Source organism: Amphiprion ocellaris, chromosome 2 (assembly GCF_022539595.1).
Source record: "Amphiprion ocellaris isolate individual 3 ecotype Okinawa chromosome 2, ASM2253959v1, whole genome shotgun sequence".
Taxonomy (NCBI): Eukaryota; Metazoa; Chordata; class Actinopteri; family Pomacentridae; genus Amphiprion; species Amphiprion ocellaris.
Genome location: NC_072767.1, coordinates 17500195 through 17512672, shown reverse-complemented (window position 1 = coordinate 17512672; position 12478 = coordinate 17500195). Strand labels below are relative to the sequence as shown.

General features: G+C 38.4%; 1 protein-coding gene across 1 annotated transcript; it reads left to right on the top strand.

The window, feature by feature from the left end:
- The first annotated feature begins 745 nt into the window (after positions 1-745).
- Positions 746-12038, top strand: stxbp3 (syntaxin binding protein 3). Its single transcript, XM_023298871.3, has 19 exons — positions 746-841; positions 3014-3063; positions 3275-3356; positions 3476-3552; positions 3663-3735; positions 3822-3922; positions 4351-4499; positions 5163-5256; positions 5473-5597; positions 5711-5809; positions 5894-5951; positions 6054-6119; positions 6518-6598; positions 7306-7441; positions 8238-8344; positions 8532-8630; positions 10296-10381; positions 10897-11045; positions 11335-12038. The coding sequence occupies exons 1-19, from the start codon at positions 796-798 to the stop codon at positions 11436-11438; spliced, it is 1782 nt and encodes a 593-aa protein (XP_023154639.1). The 5' UTR covers positions 746-795; the 3' UTR covers positions 11439-12038.
- Positions 12039-12478: the final 440 nt, after the last annotated feature.

The window sequence follows — 12478 nt, the reverse complement described above, 5'->3', positions numbered from 1 at the left end:
TGGTCAAACTTCCAATCCTATTAAAGCAAAGAGATGCACCTTGGGGCAAGTATAGGTTGAATAGCATGAGAAAGAAACACCTCGGTATAGTTATAGGCATGATATTCTATATTCAGGGATGCATTCACAGCATGTGGCATTAATATGGGCCTGGCAAAGGAACTGGACTTTCCTTAGACAGACTATCTATCTATCTATCTATCTATCTATCTATCTATCTATCTATCTATCTATCTATCTATCTATCTATCTATCTATCTATCTATCTATCTATCTATCTATCTATCTATCTATCTATCTATCTATCTATCTTTATATGTATGTATGTATGTATGTATAGCTAGATAGATAGATAGATAGATAGATAGATAGATAGATAGATAGATAGATAGATAGATAGATAGATAGATAGATAGATAGATAGATAGATAGATAGATAGATAGATAGATAGATAGATAGATAGATAGATAGATAGATAGATAATGTTTGTCAGTTTTGACTTAATTCCTCAGAAAGTCCCACGCAGTTTTCCAGCCTGTGCAACGGGATGTTGTTTAGTTTGCTTTTAGATACTAATTTCTACTGTGGTTTATTTGGTAATTAATATTTTTATTTTGTGAATTTGTAACCACTATCGACTTAGCATCTCATATATTTGCTTTACCATGAGCGTTTATTCAGTATCTTGATAAAAACTACAGCAGCGCTCCGTCGCACACTTGTTGACGCAGCTGACGTCAGAGAACAAGGACGCGGGACCGACAGGAAGAGGCGCAGAGGGAAAAAAAATCAAGATGGCAGCAGGCTCAGATCACGGGCTGAACAGGATAGTTTGGAAAAGTAAGTTCTCTCCAACAGGAGAGTATTTATTGCGTTTGTAAAACAGCAGGACACTTCCTTATGAACTTACAGTTGTATGAACTGCGTGCTGTTTGTATTAACGTCTTCCTTTGTGACTTCATGTGACACTGAAGGTTCAGTTTCTGGGTTGTTTTTGCAACGGAGTTTACAAAGTTGAACTTCAGAAAGAATCGATAAAGTAAACAACACAACAACAACAACAGCGGACTGAACTCAAGTTAATACTGTTGGTTGTCTTTACTGTACCGACTCCTGTAGCAAACCTTGGTGAGGGCAGATAGTATGAGGTCACTGTGTCGCTAGGAGCCCCACCTAATTTCTGTAGTCTAACACAACACTGGTAGAAAGGTCCACTTGTGGTAAATAAATCTGCTGTCAGCTTTTGCTACACTAAAGTCTGTTTTCTCCTCCGGATAACGTCTTCGGCTTTCAGGTTGGTGGTAATAATGTGTCAGAGAAGGCTGGCTTAGGTTGAGGCTAACATGAAACATAACATGACGTTGTCCTCAATTATCCGGTTATAGATCCATCCAGAACGGATTTAGTCTATCCGATAAGCTCTAGTGAAGGTTATAATATTCAGTTTGACTTGATGCAGAAGTGTTAATTCAATTTTACACACTACAAATTGCAATAGAGGCTTCACAGGAGCATGAAACAAGCCAGAGACTTTTATTTTGAAAAATCGCCATAACATTCACTAATTGTGCACAAACGGTAAATTAATGTCGACAAGGCACAAATTACTACAGAGAAATTCCCCTCTATGAAATTAAGGGTTGAGTACTTACTGTATCTCCTCAATATTCAAATTAAATTTATGTTCATGTTATGATATGTATGTATATATGTAGTTTTAGTCAGGCACACTTAGGAGGGTAGAAGATCACTGAAGTGACAGAACCTTGATCCTTAATACGGCTGGTATGACATGCAACTCTATTGATTTACTTCCATTGTTAAAAACTGCTTTGAACTCATTAGTCATCTCTCTCCTCATTATATACAGTAGTTTGTTTTAAAAATACTCAAAATGATAGCAAATTACCATTACATTTAGACAGAAACCCAAGAATCATATGAACCACATCTTGCAAGCAGTTGCACACTTTAAGCTGTTACCAGTTAAATGCATGTACTTTTGTTTGATCAGTGTCTTAAACAACTAAGTAATGGACTGTTGATGTTGTAATCCCTTGAATTCCTGCCCATCATATGTGCTTCAATGCTAGAACCAAGACAGCTTGAATAGTCATGACCTAGTGAAGTATGATATTGGATGAAACTTACACTTTTAGCTTTGAATGGCTTTCAGATCTGGCATTACATTAATCATATAGAACTTTGTGCTGATTTAAATGGCCAAACAGACAGAGTAGCTGTTATTGGTCAACATCATTCTTTCTGTAGCTGAAATATTTCCATACAATTTACTCATTTCTTTGTGCAACCAAATCTTCCTTTTATGTGTTTTTCCTGTTTCTTGTTTATTGTGCTGTGCACATGTGGAGCCATCATGTCAGTGAACTTTGCACATTGGAAAAAATGAAGTAAAGAGCTCTCAAATTGAAGTAAAGGCTACTCTTGTTGTTTGGTCATGGAAAATGAGAACCATGTGAATTTTCTTTTTTTGTGAAGCAGCAAACAAAAAGTTTCCGCATGATGTGTTTGCCTTATTTCATTTTGCAGGAAGTGCAGTGTGAATATTTTGCCTACACACATCCCAGAAATGATATATTGTACAGCCTTAATACGGTTAAAATAACATTCAACTTTGAATCTTTGCTTTTATTGATGAAAATTGCTGTCAACCATTTAATCATGATCTTTGCATTGTCTGCAGTGTTGCTTTTAAAAATCCCCAAATTGCACAAATACCCACCACAATTTTGCAAATACCTTCAAATCATATGAAACACAAAAGCATGCAATTCTGTACATGAAGTTGTAACCAGTCTAATAAGTGCTGTTTCATCAGTGTGATAAATAAAAACAATAGATTGTTGAAGTTGTAGTCCCTAGATTTTCTGTCCGAAACAGGTTTTTCAAAGGTAGGACCGAGATGCAGTTTAAATAGAGTTGTAATGAACAGTAAGAGTTTTCTGGTTTTAGTAAGGTTGTTCATGTTGTCATGTTATTTGTTTCTTACAGGAATAAAAGACACAATAATTACAGACTGCAGAAAATCTGAAGTATGGAAGGTAAGACCATCCCTGATGCCTCCAGACTCTAACTGAATGAACCTCCACATTACAGATTAAGTTTTATGTGACTGATTCCACCTATGCTCTGTACAGAACTGTATTTTCTCATGTTTTCAGTGCGATTCATTTTTATGTGATCCTACACAACCTTCCTACACATTACAATATGATACGTAATTGACTGACCACCACTTTGTTTTCTCCCCAGATATTGATTCTGGATCCCTTCACCACCAAGCTGCTCTCATCATGCTGCAAAATGTCAGATCTGATGTCAGAGAAAATAACAAGTAGGCTTACTTTCTATTTCAGGGAAGCACTTTTGTCATACAGTTATTAAATCAAACTAATTGAAGCCTGCATGAGGATGCTTGTAGCTGCTGTTAACATTCATGTGTTCTTTCTTTAGTTGTGGAGGACCTGTACAAAAGCAGAGAGCCTGTTCTAGAAATGAAGGCCATCTACTTCATGACGCCAACTGCTAAGGTTTGCCATTATAAGCCTGCAATGATCATATTATATTTTATTTTTACTTTAATCTTAATTGTTTCTGCCAAACTCTGTTGAGATTTCTTAAATGTGTTTTATTTTCATAGTGTGTGGAGGCCCTCATAGCTGACTTCAAGCCCAAACCTAAATACAAAGCAGCCTATGTTTATTTCACTGACTGTAAGTTACTTATGAGTCAATACTGAAATCTACTTTAATTGCAAAATAATTGACAAAAAGACACTGAAAGCTTTTTGGCCCCACAGACTGCCCCGATGAACTGTTCAACAACATGAAGCTGTACTGTGCAAAGTACATACGCGTCTGTAAGGAAATAAACATCTCCTTCATGCCACAAGAAGCACAAGTGAGTGGATGCAGCTTGCAGAGTGTGCTGTTTTAGCTTGTTTTGTAATGCTCCATTTCCTCATTTCTAACCAGACTATGCGTCTACTTGTTAACTGAAGGGAAAATTCACTTGTTTCAGTGTGCTGTAGGTCATGTGAATCTTTAATGGGTGTCGGCTGCTTTAAGCCATGATGTAACGAACTCTGTGTTATGATCGCAACTTAGGAACAGTAACTGGTTGCTCTCTGTATTTTGAAAACCAAAAACACCTCAGGATTTTAAGTTATTTTAAGATTTCTTATGTACTGGTAATAGTCAGGCAATTAGTTCTGAATAAATTATTTGACATTAAAAAGATCCATGTGCACATGTTTGATTGTAAATGACACACAAGTTGCTTACTGAAAGAATAGTTCTTTTTACACTGCTGTCTTGATTGTTTTTAAGGTGTTCACATGTGATAATCCGGAGGCTTTCCAAAGCATCTACAGTCCCCACTGTCAGGACAAAAAAAAGAAGACACTGGAGACGCTCGCTGACCAGCTCGTCACTCTGTGTGCCACGTTGGACGAGTACCCAGGAGTCAGATACAAGAAGTAAGTCAAAGAGGATTCAGTTTCTAAGCTTATAACACACCTTTGCCCACAAGCAGACTGACACCTTTTATGTTTTTTTGAGTTTAGAATGTGTTGCTGAACTGCGTCTGGGAAATTAGGGTGAGGCTATACAAGAAAAGTGGTTGTCATCCGTAGTTGTCTGAATGGATGTACTGGAGTGAATAGGCCGCCTTCATAGAGAGGGAGGAGATGTAATGTAATTGAACCATGGAGATTGTACAAATCAGAGGCTTGTGCTCCTGGAAGTCATTCATAGTGTTGCACTGAGCTGTTCACGTAAAAAGTGATAGAAAAAGTTGATGAAAGATAAAGAATTTCAAACCCGGATTCTTTTCTTGCACCGTGTCTCAGTTCAACACTAAGTAGGGACAAACTAGTTAAAAATTGATGTATGAATGACTTTGTTACAGCTGTGCTTTTTAATAAAACCAGTTTCTAGCTATCTCAACTTTATTCATTGGCCTGTTCTAAGCTCTGCTGTTTCTGTGGTCAACTAAGCTTGACCAAATGCCTGCCGCAATCACCATGAAAGTCACTTTGATGTATGATATGCTACAACTGCTGAATTAACTAATGTTGATATCAGTGTGACATCTATATGCATTGCTCTACCTGTGACAACTCCTTTTATTTCAAAACTAGAGACAGCAACATGGTGAATGCCAAAACTCTTGCAGAACTGGTTGACAATAAGTTGGCAAGACACTACGAGATGGATGACAGTGGTAAGAAAAAGGTGAGATGTCCGCTGAGCAAAGAATGCTGACAGAGTAAACAAAGTCTTAGCCCTGGTGGTAGATAGGAATCTCTATATACAGTGTTTTTTTCTAAGTTCTGAACACATGGTATGATGGTATGAAAAGAAAAGGCCAAACCACACTGTTAAACAGCAACCAGTATTTTTATATAAACTGCTGTGTTCAATCTAGTGTGCATTTCACCTTATTCACAGGGAAAGACACAGGCCCAACTGCTGATAGTGGAAAGAGGTTTTGACCCTGTGAGTCCAATCCTGCATGAACTGACCTACCAGGCCATGGCCTATGACCTCATTGATATCCAGAGCGACACGTACAAGTAAGTAATATTACTTTTCTCTACTCCCTGTACTCACACCAACCCACACTCTTCTTACTTCGCCGTATTGTCATGCACGTACAGCAAACATGTCTGTGTCATTTTGTGGTCAGATACAAGTCCAAAGATGGCGCAGAGAAGCAGGCCCTGCTGAACGAGGATGACATGCTCTGGGTTAAGCTCAGGCACAAGCACATTGCTGAGGTCTCAGAGTAAGTCTGCAACACGTGAAGGATGGCAGTTTCCATTTCCAATGTCCTCGCCCCTTCCTTAACCTGTTTGTTTTCTTGCAATAGACAAATCCCCAAGATGGTAAAAGAAATATCTGCGAACAAGAAACAGCCGGATGGAAAGGTAAAGTCCTGTGGTTTCTGCTAATGTGCTTCTATGAGTTTTTGAACTGTGTATTTTGTACTGAAAGTGCATATTTTCAACAAAGATTTCACTTTTTTCCAGATCACAATTAGCAATTTGGCCCAAATGATGAAGAAGATGCCTTCATTCCGTAAACAGCTGACTGAGGTATGGAGCACCTGTATGTTTAAATGGCTTTTGGAGATGTAACTGTGAAACCTGGTTTACCCTGACCTTGATGATACTGATACAACTTGAATTACCGGAAGGGTCGTGCCTTGCCACTAGTTTTAGGGCAGATGTAACACTGATACAATTTGCTTTCTACAAGTCGTTACAGAACTAGGAAATCATTATGTTGTGGTTGGGTGTGGTGCCTCCATAGCCTGTTATAGCCTGTTTAGTGAGGTTGACCTTCTTAAGTTGTAGAAGCAAAACAATGAAACCCAGTAGTTTCTTTGCTAAATATATTTCATTGAATGCACGTCTTACATTGAACCGACTCGTTTAAGACTCCATTAACAACATTTATGTATCTGTTCTTGACTTTTCTGTCTGAATTCTAGAAAACTGTTCATCTGCAGTTGGCTGAGGACTGCATGAAACACTTTTCAAACAACGTGGAGAAACTCTGCAAAGCTGAACAGGTCCAGTCATCATTTTTACTACTTAACTTTAGTTAGTTGTCAGGTGGTAAGTTAGTGAGTATGGACAGCACTTGCCAGATAGAAAACCTCAGGTCTTTGAGAGAGACGCTGGTCCAATCCCAGTCTCCACCCTAAGGCCTAACATCTAAACCCTCACAGATTTAATTGACGTCACAGCTGTAGTGTTAAAATGCGAGGGGAAGGAGGAATCTTTAGACTTGTATTCATTTATAGTTTAAAAACCTGCTCTGTTTGTTGATCACTCGCTGTTTGTGATTACAGTGCTTCTACATTTAACAGACTACAAAAAGGCGTCAACTCCATGAACTTCTGTAAATCCTGTGCAAAATACAAACAACTCTACAAATATTCAATAAATAACAACAGCGAGAAGCCAAATGCTGTCACTTACAGATATACTACAAAGCAAATGTCTTGTCTACACCATCTATGCTTAGTTTGTGTACATTTAGTTGGGTGAAGGAAACCATGTAAATGCATTAACAATTTCACTATGAGCCATGGGCAACTCGCCTCAAAGGCTGTAAGTGTGAAGATGGGGATTTGGTCAGTGTCTCCCTGTGAACTGCAGAATACTTTCGTGTTGCTGAATCAACCTCTAATCTTCTGATCAGAGATTCAGGACAACTGTGTCAGCTATACTTGTCAATTTCCAAATGTAAAATATGTCGTATGTTTGTGTGCAGGACCTGGCAGTAGGTTTGGATGTGGATGGACAGAAGGTGAAAGATCCTATGAGGACTCTGCTGCCGGTTCTGCTCCACCCGTACAGTACCCATGACAAGATCAGAGCTGTGCTGCTCTACATCTTCAGCCTCAACGGTAAACCACTCTTCCCCTACATTCTCCGCTCTCTTCACTGTTTGTTTAACCCTACACCACTACTTATTCCTTTAAATAGTTTTTGCTGTTAAATGAGGACATGATGTTGTGTTGCGGTAGATTTCATGGACTAACCTATTTGTTGATTTAATCTGAATAAAAACCCAGAATGTTTTTTTCCAGTATTTAGTTACAAACATACCCTGTCATACTTGTGAACATGGTGGTCATAGCAGATGATGTGGATTTAATTTTCCAGTTAAAAGAAACTTCCTCCTGAAAGACTATAAAATGGACCTATAAATACAAATTTTATTTTTAGACTAAGACCTTCATAATAATAATAATAATAATAATAATAATAATAATAATAATAATAATAATAATAATAATATAATAATAATAATAATAATAATAATAAATTTTATTTATAAAGCGCTTTTCCAATAACTCAGAGACGCTGTACATAAAATACAATAATATAAAACAAAACAGTTAATTAAAATCAATAAATAGTAAATCAAGTTCAAGATAAAATACAGAATCAGTTAAGGAAAGCAGATCTAAAAAGGTGAGTCTTTAAAAGGGATTTAAATGTGGTGAGGTTGGTGCAGTCACGGAGGGCATGGGGGAGTGAGTTCCAGAGTGTGGGGGCGGCAATGGCGAAGGCTCTGTCCCCCCAATGTCGCCGGCTGGTCCTGTGCGTTCATGAACAATTACTGTTAACAAAAGGCTGCAGTCCTGATCAGTGATCAGATTTTAATTCTTCGTTTGCTTGTTTGGTGTGTGTAAACAGGAACAACAGATGAGAACTTGAGCAAACTTATCCAGCATGTGAAGATTGAGGACCAACGAGAGTTTATTCTGAACTGGAAAGAACTGGGAGTCCCTATAATTACATCGGTATGTGGAGAAGATGAGTCGATTGTTCATAGATTCAGTGCTTTTGATTACAGTTCATTGTTGATGTGTGTACCCATGGTTTAAAATTACAAATGTTAAAATTGTAGCTGATAGGTTCACTTAGGGCTTCATTTTTGGATTCTGTGTGTGGTCTTGTTCCTGATCTTTGTTGTACTTTTGGACCTAGTCTAGTATCTTCAATCGCAAACCACCCCGACGGGATCGCTCCCAGGAGGAGAAGTACAACCTGTCAAGATGGACTCCTGTCATAAAAGACGTGATGGAGGTCAGTGAGAGCAGATCTCCATATAATTTCTTCTATGAGCAGCTATTACCTCTGTATGATCACATATCATTTATATTGCTACTTCCTCCTTTTTACATGCACGTCTTGAAAACGTAATGCCGTCCCAACATTCAGATCTATCTAGGTCACTGCGATACTCCAGTTCTCTGAATTGTATTCGTGCGAGAAATGCTGAACAAAAACGTGGAGTCGGAACAATAGCAGGTTATCAGATTCAGGTCATCTGATAGGTAGTGTCACATATATGTTTGTGTGGTTTCACACCTCTTTATCCATTTGTAAACGGCAGCATGTTTGCATCTGTAAAGTACAATAAGGCACCACTTGTCTGTTGATCCCAAAGGACGATCTCTCTGTTTCCTCCTCAACATCCTGATGTTCAAATGCATTTGTTGCATGTTAAATGTGTTCCACATAAGAGGTGTTTATAGTAAGGTGAGATTATGTTTTGTGTTGAAACTGAGGTAGGATGTCATTGAGACCTGCTGTCTTGTAAAAGATATGTTGAATATGCAGCCCTCTCATTTTCCTTTTCGCTTTGTCTTATTAAGTTTGCTGGTGGCTGTTTCTTTTGAGTGTGGTAAGTTAAATGAGCTGTAAAATAAAGAAAAAATAATAGTATACCAGTTTATAAAACTCTGCTGCTGATTCCAGTTCTTGGAAATGGATGTGGAACTGAGAGGAAGAGTTAAGCTGTTATTCTTCCCTAAACTCATTGGTTTTCTAATTTTCAGCTCTTTCTGTGCTTTTCTTGGTAAACGAATGAAGAGCTCGAGCTCTGGCTGAACTGTAACACAAGTAGTTTTGTGTCTTCTTCTCACTTTCACTTCCTGTTATTACCTGAAATCATTTCTCAGTGTTCATTTCATGTTTCACCACATGACAACCTAGTTTCCTGTAAAGTTGTGTTAAAGGCTTTATCTAGCAGCAGAATACAGAAAAGTTTTTGATGTGTGACAGCAAAAAATCTGGTTGAAATATTTTGAAACCAATCTGCTTCTTCTGTCTTAGGCTGTATGTGTCCATAAAAAGTGACAAAGTAGATCAACAGTGAGCTTGTTGAGATCTACAACTTAAACTTTCAAGTTTCTGAGACCAAGAAGTGCTTGACAGCAGATTGTTTCTCTGTTTTACCCTCTCTGGCTGCATGTTGTAGTTGACAGCAGAAATAGTCGTGTAGTTGTATGATGTTCCCCACAGTTCAAGTATCAGTCCTTCTTTTGGAGTCTGGCCTGTGCTCAACAAACTCTTATTTCATTCTCTGCAAATGAATTCTTTTCACCATTAATGACTTCCACTTGAAGTCAGTGCACTGAGTGATCTTCTACTGTCTTTAATAGATTCACAAACTTCCTGCTTTTATATCATTAAAGTGAAGGGTCAAATTTGTGTTGGCATGTCCATGACTACACAGAGATATTTGCTGAACATTTTGGCGTTAACACTCTCATAACAGTTATAATGTGAGCACTGAGCTTGAACTACAAAAATACATTCCTTAAAGGTTCTAGATTTATGTGCATGAGTAGGAAGCGAACGCCAGTATAATATAATATAAATGTTACTGGGTTGCCACAGAGATCAGCTCTTTATGGGACTGAGCTCATACCAATGTCAGATGAACTCAAAATCTAATATTTCCAGGATGCTGTGGAGAACAAACTGGACACCAGAGAATGGCCGCACCAGTCGGAGTGTCCCGCTGCCTGGAATGGCTCTGGGGCTGTCAGGTGAGTGGTCATGCTTGGACTGGGTTGTTTAGTTTCAGAACATAACAATAAATTCTGCTTCAGTTGCTTTTGACAGACATTATTGTGAGTATCCCATTACCAACGTAATCTGAAAAGTTTTAGTATTGTCTGTTTTGTTAAAAAAAAAAAAAAAAAAAAAGCCGTGTCTGGATGTTGTGTACCACAAATTTTGATTACATTGATTATATTTATGCTAATATCTACTTAAAAGTGATAGGCAGTTGTGTTTTTTCGTTTTCATCTGACAAAAATGGAAGATCACTATTCCAAAGACATGTTCTATTCATGCAAGGTCCCAATTTGCTTTTAGAGACAAATGTAGACAGTAACAAGGTGATAGGATGGCGCCCTCCGGTGATTATGTTTTTAACTACAGTCAGTTTCATCTCAGCCTCCCTGTCTTTCTTGACAGGATGCTGATTTTGCAGTTCATTCCACCAGCTGATCCTATTGTACATGTTAAATGTTGTCTGAGCTTCTGCTCTGCTCCACAGTGCCCGCCAGAAGCACAAAGCCAGCGCTCAGGATGAACGTCGGACCGGCTCACGTCTCATCATCTTTGTTATAGGAGGAATCACTTACTCTGAGATGCGCTCTGCCTACGAGGTCACCCAGGCAGTGAAATCCTGCGAGGTCATCATAGGTGAGCAATAACACAAGACTACACTTTGATCTCGCTTTGTATTTCTGAACAAGTTGCAGTCAGTCAGTTATACCATGAAAATACCGTTAGTTTGCAAAGAGTTGTTGTCATTCAGTCAATCTAACGAAAGCTATGATTCTAATGATAAACTGTGGTTTAGCTGGAAGGACACACTCAAAATTTTATTTCCAGCGGTTTTACTCCCTCTGCTGGAGCCAGTCAGAATTTTAAAAGAATTTTTTGATGTAATTTGAGGTTTAATCTTTTTTTTTTAATCCTGTGTTTCTAGGGTCTTCGCACATTTTGACTCCCACCAGTCTCCTGGATGACATCAAGGTCCTGAGCAAAGGCCCGATGGAAGTATTTACAATAGATGAAAGGAGCAACGCCTGAGAGATTTTTCCCTCTACGTAGCACCTCCCTAAACTTCCCCTGTTTTCCTACATTTCATATCGCTCAGCACAGTGCACTCAACTCACCTTCCTGATGGAATACTGAAGGGAATTTACATTGTACTCATCTGTTTGTCTTTTTAAGCCTGATGCACATTTATGGTAGGCATGAGGACACAGATTCTTTTAACTTGGTCTTTTTAAGTAGCAAATTTTCTCCTGACAGCACTATGGCCTGCCTATGATGTGCTCAGCATTGACCTTTGATGATACTGATCATGTTAAAAGTATTTTGACCTCATCCTACTAAGAGGATTTCGTGTAAAAAAATGTCTAACCTCCCCATGCCTGTTTGTCTTTGTTATAAGTTGACCGGCCTCTGAGATACCTTTGGAGGCAGAAGTGGTGGAAAGTAGCACAAAGCTGATGTATATACTGTATGTAAGCACTGAGTCCCTGCTATGCTATTTTGACTTGTTCAGTCACTTCTCTTTGTAATCACATAATGTAATTTGAAGAGTGTTTTTAACATAGAGTATTTACGTCTTTCTTGAATTGAACAACTGACTAATAAATGGATGAAGTGGTTCAAATCTTTAAACCTCTTTGTAAGTAATGTTTCCTTTGTTTGCAATCTCAGGTGGTGCTAAAGTGCCAATACCAACATTGGAATTTAAGAAATTTACTTAAAGGCCTGCACAATAACGGTAAACCTAAATGTGTACACCACAAAGGTTATTTGTACCATGTCTGATTTGGATAAATGGTTTGCAGTAAGGTGGTAAAAGTACTTCATCACCTGGGGCTATCAAAACAGTAACTCAATATTCATCAACAGGAAAACCAAGGCCTTTTATACACCATGTGTTCAGTAGATGATTCTACAGGAGCAGCCATTGTCCCATTACCATGCCACACGTGTACGTGCTGAACAGCCTCTAAGTGGACTTTATGGGAGGATATTATGAGGTTTCTATGTCATAGATAATATCTGGCCTACTTTTCCCTCTGGCATTATGCTTCACTTAAATGGCACTTTGG

Coding starts and splice junctions, on each gene's coding strand:
- stxbp3 (XM_023298871.3), top strand. CDS start 796: ATGGCAGCAGGCTCAGATCACGGGCTGAACAGGATAGTTTGGAAAA. Junction 5,257..5,472: donor ATGACAGTGGTAAGAAAAAG/GTGAGATGTCCG, acceptor CCTTATTCACAG/GGAAAGACACAGGCCCAACT. Junction 7,442..8,237: donor CTACATCTTCAGCCTCAACG/GTAAACCACTCT, acceptor GTGTGTAAACAG/GAACAACAGATGAGAACTTG.